The following is a 7,743-nucleotide window of genomic DNA, read 5'->3' on the forward strand; positions in this document are numbered from 1 at the left end:
CGCTTTTTATGCTTCCAAAAGCGATCGTGGCGTTAAACTCAAATTCAGCTTGTTAGCAGTTGCAAATGTATCAGAGACAATACTGCAATTTATCGGTTATCTGTAACTTCCGATACATTTTTGGGTGGTTCATCGGTTTATCTTTATCAAAGATAACTTCTCAGTTACCTGATTATCTGTTATTGAAGTAAATTTTTGGGTTATCTGTGCCCACCAATGGCTGTGACATATTTGACATACTTGAACCGGACAGCACACACCATGCGCCTATTTTATTTGTACAGATGACATTGCTGGCTTTGTTATTATTTCATCTTTGCCTCTTGTAATAAATAATGTCCACTTGAATGTGGATTGGGCAGCAAGTTATTTTAATTATGCCAGGATATAATCTAAAACTAAAATACAATGCAGATCATGTTATTTGGAAGTGGGTGCAGCTGTCAGTGTTTATGTGTGGGCGATTCAAAGACTCACTGTCTACTGACATCTTTAAGCCTCCTCTGGAAACATAATGTCTCCCTTTCTGTTCACACTCCACACTTCAAGTTCTGGTCACAGTCCTGCCACCGACAGAAGTTTTCAGATGACTCTGCCATTGTGGGCTGCATCGGCAGTGACCAGGAGGCTGAGTACAGGAGTGTGGTGGACAGGTTTGTGGAGTGGTGTGGACTCAACCATCTGCAGCTCAATGTATCTATGATGAAGGAGCTGGTGATGGATGCCAGAAGATGAAAAACCCATCTAAACCCAGTTACCATTAATAGAACTGAGGTGGACATTGTGAATTACTACAAGTACCTGGGTGTCCACATTGACAACAAAGTGGACTGGACTGTAAACAGATGCTGTGCATAAGAAAGGTCAGAGCTGACTGTACTTCCTCAGGAGGCTCAGATCTTTCAATGTCTGCAGAAATATGCTGCAGATGTTTTATCGGGTCTCCAGCATGATCTTCTATGCTGTAGTGTGCTGAGCAAGCAGGCTGAAGGCAGCTGACATGAACAAACTCAATAAGCTCATCAGGAGAGCTGGTTCTGCCCTGGGGGTGGAGCTGGAGTCTGTGGTGGAGGTGTTGGTGAAGAGGATGTTGAGAAACCTGCTCACCATCTGGGACAACACCTTCCATCCCCTACATGCCACACTGATGTCCTGTCAGAGCACCTTCAGCCAAAGACTGAGGCCACTGAGGTGTACCATAGAACACCACAGGAGGTCCTTCCTACCTGTGGCAATCAGACTGTATAACTCCTCCCCCTTCTGCAGGATGAATATATAATGGTTAGGGTTTTCAGTTACTCATAGCTAAGATTAGATTAGATAGAACTTCAGTGATCCCTTGGATGTGCAGTACTGTCAACATCCTTTGCAAGTGTTTTAAGTAATTTTCCAAAACTTGATGTGCTCATTGTTTTCACTGTAAAAAAAAAAGAAAAAAAAAGCAATGTTGACTGTTTAGGTATTCTGGCAAAACAATTTCCTTTGGGATTAATAACGTTCTTTCTTATTCTTAAAATATACACCCATAAGCTTGTGAAAGGTATGCAACACTCTTCAAAAAACATTTTTCAGATGTTGGAAGATACGAGCCTTGTAACATGTTAATATAACCACCAAGACATTAGTACATATGCACACAGCACCACTGTGAGCCGCATTGTGCTGCATTTGATGCCGCTTGTAATCGGCAGTAAACTGGTGATAACTGTATGACACACAACTGTAGACTGCTGTTGTGGACAATCGGAACAGATTACCTTGTATTTGAAATTGGGATGCCAATCGGGGCCACAAGTTGCCAATAGGAGACCAGTCTTACACATTCTGTGGGATTTTAAACACTTGACACCTGACTGTAAACAAACTGGATGAAACATGAGAATTCCTTATTCACACATTCTGTGAATAACATGACATTCATCAATACAAATTCTATTCACAAGCAGCAATGACATCCACTGGGCTTCTGTCCCAACTCAGTATTAGTGTACTGTAATTGCATCTGAATAAATTAAAATAAATAAATATACAAAATAAATTGTGGTCACAAAAAGTAGACATCCCAACAAGTTAAGAATGGGCTGTTTTCACCTGCTGTTTCATTATTCTAGCGTGGCAGAGAATTCTTTCTATACTTTACACATTTCCCGGTGTTTAAAATGTTTTGCAGGAGGTACAGCAGAAGGAGCAGGCCATCAACATGACAGGCTTGTGTTAAAAAGCACTGACATATTCAAGGGTCTGAATTTAGAAGGCCAAAAGAATTCACGGGTCAAAACTTCAAAACTTAAGGGATACCATCCTTCCGCTGGCAACACTGTGAGGGTGGCACACTCCAGTCATACACATAAGACAACCGCAGCTTCACTTCCTCTTTGCAGAGCCTCCCGTCACGCTGTAGAGTCTGGTGTTTTTCCAACATATCCTCCAAACTCTGCTTATGCGTCACCAAATATTTGTTGTTGCAACCTCGTGACTTATACTCTGTGTCAAAACGTGGGTCATGCATACGCCGAACATCAACCGCTGCCAGCCAGGCGCCCAGTGACACATCCTCGCTCTGCCATATCTTCAAGTAGCCTGCATTGAGGTGCACATACCGTACCAAGTCAGCTGATAGGATGTAGCCCCCACCTAGTGCATAGGGAAGGTAGTAGTCACAAAGCTCCCAGGAGCTTTCTCGCCATTTCCCAGCCGTTTTCACTCGCCCTCTGCCTGAGAAAAAGCCCCAATACAGCCGGTGTGGCTCTTTCCCCTTCAACTCCTCTTTAAGAAGATCTAAGCGAGCAAACGTGTCGTCATCTGCCTTTAGGACAAACTTGAAGTCCACATTTTGGTCCAACCAGGAGTACATGTGCAGCAGCTTGAGCGTTAAGTTCTCATACGAGTCTCGCAACTCGGGCAGTAAGAGCAGGTCCTTGTGCCGGCCTTGCTCTGTCTTAAGGTTCTGCAGATCCTCACTAGAAAGTCCCAGAGTGCCAACCACAAACATGGCCAGAACGTCAGACTCACGCTTGGCTAGCCAGGTGCTGCGAATGATACTCCTGCGCTCTGTATACTTGGGCCCAGTTGTGATGAGGACCACCAGGAATGCAGATAAGTCCTTGGATGTGGAAGGTGGGCTATGGTGCATTGGTCGAGACTGCAAAGATTTGGCAAGAGGGGCTAAGCCTGGAGGTTCTGGATGGCCCTGTTTTAAAGTTTCTGAAGTGCATTTGGCCAAGAAGACAAGAACAACAGCAAAGCTGCACACAGTGCCAATGACCACAGCTGTCTTGTGGCGGCACAACAGGCGTAAAAGATTCATGGTGCTGACCCTGTGGTTAAGGGGGAAAAACAAAAACAAACACAATCATGAGAGTAATTCAAAAATGGAGTGGGTATCTTTCTGGTACACTAGAACAATTAGTCTATTTTTCCATCGAAATATTGTGAGCTGGAAGTTATGACGTGACATCAGTTTGACTTCTGCTGGCAGTGCCATCATACCGCGTTGCTGGTGCAGTTTTTCTGTCTTTTAAGTTCGGGTTAGAATATATTGTATAAGTTATACCTTTATTTATTTTTAATGAATTGATCACATGACCACTACAATGTAGACCAATGTATTATTTATATTGTATTAATGTGTACAATATAAATTGTGGACTCCCATAAGTAATAGCCAAGCGGATTTATTGTGACCCATCTGTACAAACTGTTGCTGGTTTCTCATAACTTCAGCCAGTCCAAAAGCACCTATCTGATCCCATACATTAGTATTTCACAATAGTATTTCATAGTCTATTGTGTCACATACTTTTCTTTCTTCTTTTTCTTAATGTCTAAAAATACTCCCACTGTGAAGTTGACACAATAAAGCATGTATTTCCATTGTGGCCCTTGCAATGCAACTAATTGTCAAAACAGCTAATAGTTTCCTCAATGACTTTCTTGTGTTATGCAGATTTTTAAAATTGTACTACTGTTTTGTAGATTTATCATTTATCATATAAATAAAATCTAACCTACCAATGAGCAGTTTAGCTAACCGCTCAGGATGAACTGGATTTTACCGAAAACCCAAAGTTTCCTTCTGCTTGCAGACAACGGAGTTTTCACTGAACTTGCTTTTTGAAACAGACCTGATAAATTTGATGTTTACATTTTGTACACAAACAAGACTGTTACAAAAATGCTGCGTATTTATCATCCACACTCAGTAAATGACCTCTAGACCACGTTCATGTACTACATCAATGCCGTAAATAATCAGGTTTTGATAGTTAGTTCTCTTACCTTTATTTCAGGAAAAGTTTGTGAATGGTTGAAAGAAGCAGAGCTGCAGTATGGCTTATGTTAGTTGCTATCGCTAGCTATCAGGATAAGGCCTTCGGCGCACTTTGTAAACTCACTAAAGCGAACGCAAAAACATGCAGAATGTTCATATTGACCACAATAAAAATGAGAAACGTGCACCAACAAATCGCTGCCTCTAATCAGTAACTTAAATTGTACACTGCGCGAACATTTTGATGCTGCGGCTTCGTCTTCTTCTTCTTTCATATTCCATGGCGGACGGCACCACCTTAAGGTGCATTTACCGCCATCTACCGGGCTGGCAAGTGATCGCTGAGAGTTTACAAAATTTTAGCCACACTGCCTGTCTGTGCTGTGCGCAGTAGCGAGCGGTGGAGGATGAATTTAAGCTCCTGGTAGCTATAGTCATTTGTTCAGATGCGATGAAACAACAAAATGCCCCTTGGATATTTAAATAATGCTGTTTTTTGATGCTGCATGTTTTGTCTCTTCTTCTTTTTTAAGTTATTGGCCGCTTATTGCATGATTATTGATTATTATTATTATTATTATTATTATTATTATTATTATTATTATTGATGATGATGATGATGATTATTATTATTATTATTGCATTACCCTCTCTCAAAAATTCTTGAAAGGGTAGTTGTAAAACAGCTAACTGATCATCTGCAGAGGAATGGTCTATTTGAAGAGTTTCAGTCAGGTTTTAGAATTCATCATAGTACAGAAACAGCATTAGTGAAGGTTACAAATGATCTTCTTATGGCCTCAGACAGTGGACTCATCTCTGTGCTTGTTCTGTTAGACCTCAGTACTGCTTTTGATACTGTTGACCATAAAATTTTATTACAGAGATTAGAGCATGCCATAGGTATTAAAGGCACTGCACTGCGGTGGTTTGAATCATATTTATCTAATAGATTACAATTTGTTCATGTAAATGGGGAATCTTCTTCACAGACTAAGGTTAATTATGGAGTTCCACAAGGTTCTGTGCTAGGACCAATTTTATTCACTTATACATGCTTCCCTTAGGCAGTATTATTAGACGGCATTGCTTAAATTTTCATTGTTACGCAGATGATACCCAGCTTTACCTATCCATGAAGCCAGAGGACACACACCAATTAGCGTTCAACTGCAGGATTGTCTTACAGACATAAAGACATGGATGACCTCTAATTTCCTGCTTTTAAACTCAGATAAAACTGAAGTTATTGTACTTGGCCCCACAAATCTTAGAAACATGGTGTCTAACCAGATCCTTACTCTGGATGGCATTACCCTGACCTCTAGTAATACTGTGAGAAATCTTGGAGTCATTTTTGATCAGGATATGTCATTCAAAGCGCATATTAAACAAATATGTAGGACTGCTTTTTTTGCATTTACGCAATATCTCTAAAATTAGAAAGGTCTTGTCTCAGAGTGATGCTGAAAAACTAATTCATGCATTTATTTCCTCTAGGCGGACTATTGTAATTCATTATTATCAGGTTGTCCTAAAAGTTCCCTGAAAAGCCTTCAGTTAATTCAAAATGCTGCAGCTAGAGTACTAACGGGGACTAGAAAGAGAGAGCATATCTCACCCATATTGGCCTCTCTTCATTGGCTTCCTGTTAATTCTAGAATAGAATTTAAGATTCTTCTTCTTACTTATAAGGTTTTGAATAATCAGGTCCCATCTTATCTTAGGGACCTCATAGTACCATATCATCCCAATAGAGCGCTTCGCTCTCAGACTGCAGGCTTACTTGTAGTTCCTAGGGTTTGTAAGAGTAGAATGGGAGGCAGAGCCTTCAGCTTTCAGGCTCCTCTCCTGTGGAACCATCTCCCAATTCAGATCAGGGAGACAGACACCCTCTCTACTTTTAAGATTAGGCTTAAAACTTTCCTTTTTGCTAAAGCTTATAGTTAGGGCTGGATCAGGTGACCCTGAACCATCCCTTAGTTATGCTGCTATAGACTTAGACTGCTGGGGGGTCCCATGATGCACTGAGTGTTTCTTTCTCTTTTTGCTCTGTATGCACCACTCTGCATTAATCATTAGTGATTGATCTCTGCTCCCCTCCACAGCATGTCTTTTTCCTGGTTCTCTCCCTCAGCCCCAACCAGTCCCAGCAGAAGACTGCCCCTCCCTGAGCCTGGTTCTGCTGGAAGTTTCTTCCTGTTAAAAGGGAGTTTTTCCTTCCCACTGTCGCCAAGTGCTTGCTCACAGGGGGTCGTTTTGACCGTTGGGGTTTTTCTGTAATTATTGTATGGCCTTGCCTTACAATATAAAGCGCCTTGGGGCAACTGTTTGTTGTGATTTGGTGCTATATAAATACAATTGATTGATTGATTGATTACCGCCACCTGCAGTATTAAATACATGCAGTCTGTTTCTGTCGATTTCTATGACCTTGTTTATTGAGGACCATAACTATTTGGATAGTGACTTTGTTATTGTTATTATTTTTTATTTTGCCTCTGTACACCACGGCAATTAGATTATTTGTTCAAAAGGCATGTCGAAACTGGACAACTTTAAGAAAAAAAAAAAGATTCCACCTCACAACTGCATAAAAATCATGGCTCCCATCTCTGACCTTCAGTGCACAATTACTGAAAACCCAAGACATATATATATATAAGCTATGTGTAGCAGCTTGCTCTGCAGTATGTTGTTTTTGATTTCTCTTACTGGCTCCTCTCAGGGTGCAAACTCACAATATGGGAGGTAAGGCCGCAATCAATTGGCCTCTGTTTACATTTCCTTGCTCAAGTAATTAAAAATTAGTGTTTGCTTTGGATAGGGAGAACTTTTACTTCACGATCTATAGAGGACTCGGGACAATGAACCTGGCACCGTTTAAAGCTGTTTGGTAGTGTTGAAAGCATCGAGAGATCTCACAGTGGGACAAACTTGGCATGAAGGTACCCATTTACAGATGGGCATGAAAGACTCAGACAGAAGAGCAGGATTCAAACCTCAGTCTACATTTTGCAAGCTGAGCTGCGTGCGCTACACTTTTTAAAACCCACATTAACACTTACTAAGCAGCAAAGAATTCCCCTCACTAAATCTGTCCTTCCCTTGACTGGAACTGTAATTATGCTTTTTGACGGTCAAACTCAAACTTTGTTTAAATCACTTTTATTTTCAATACCCTAAACGATCTAATTTTTTTCTTTTTTTTTTTTTTGCTCAATGCAGTATTGGAGTTATGGAGTTTCCTCTCAAAAGCTTCATTCAAGTGATACACCTGCTGCTCAAACAGGCCTTTCACGCTGGGTATAAGCCTCAATATTCTAGTCTTCAATGACCTCAGGACACAAAATTATCATCCAAGTCCGTGCTTTTTTTGTTTTTGGCGTCTCAGAAAAACGTGAGCACGGACCGATTTCGTCACCCCTCCCCCCAAAACATACAGGCATCGACACTTCGCTTCAGACGAGGTT

The 7,743-nt window shown here is 41.0% G+C and overlaps 1 protein-coding gene across 1 annotated transcript; it reads right to left on the reverse strand.

The window, feature by feature from the left end:
• Positions 1–1,763: 1,763 nt before the first annotated feature.
• Positions 1,764–4,537, reverse strand: b3galt6 (UDP-Gal:betaGal beta 1,3-galactosyltransferase polypeptide 6). The gene is made up of 2 exons (XM_034166989.1): positions 4,279–4,537; positions 1,764–3,317 (listed from the first exon to the last, which is right to left on the reverse strand). Exon 2 carries the CDS (start codon positions 3,305–3,307, stop codon positions 2,288–2,290), a length of 1,020 nt encoding a protein of 339 aa, XP_034022880.1. The 5' UTR covers positions 3,308–3,317; positions 4,279–4,537; the 3' UTR covers positions 1,764–2,287.
• Between the last annotated feature and the right edge of the window lie 3,206 nt (positions 4,538–7,743).

The sequence above is a fragment of the Thalassophryne amazonica genome, chromosome 3, assembly GCF_902500255.1.
Source record: "Thalassophryne amazonica chromosome 3, fThaAma1.1, whole genome shotgun sequence".
Classification (NCBI taxonomy): Eukaryota; Metazoa; Chordata; class Actinopteri; order Batrachoidiformes; family Batrachoididae; genus Thalassophryne; species Thalassophryne amazonica.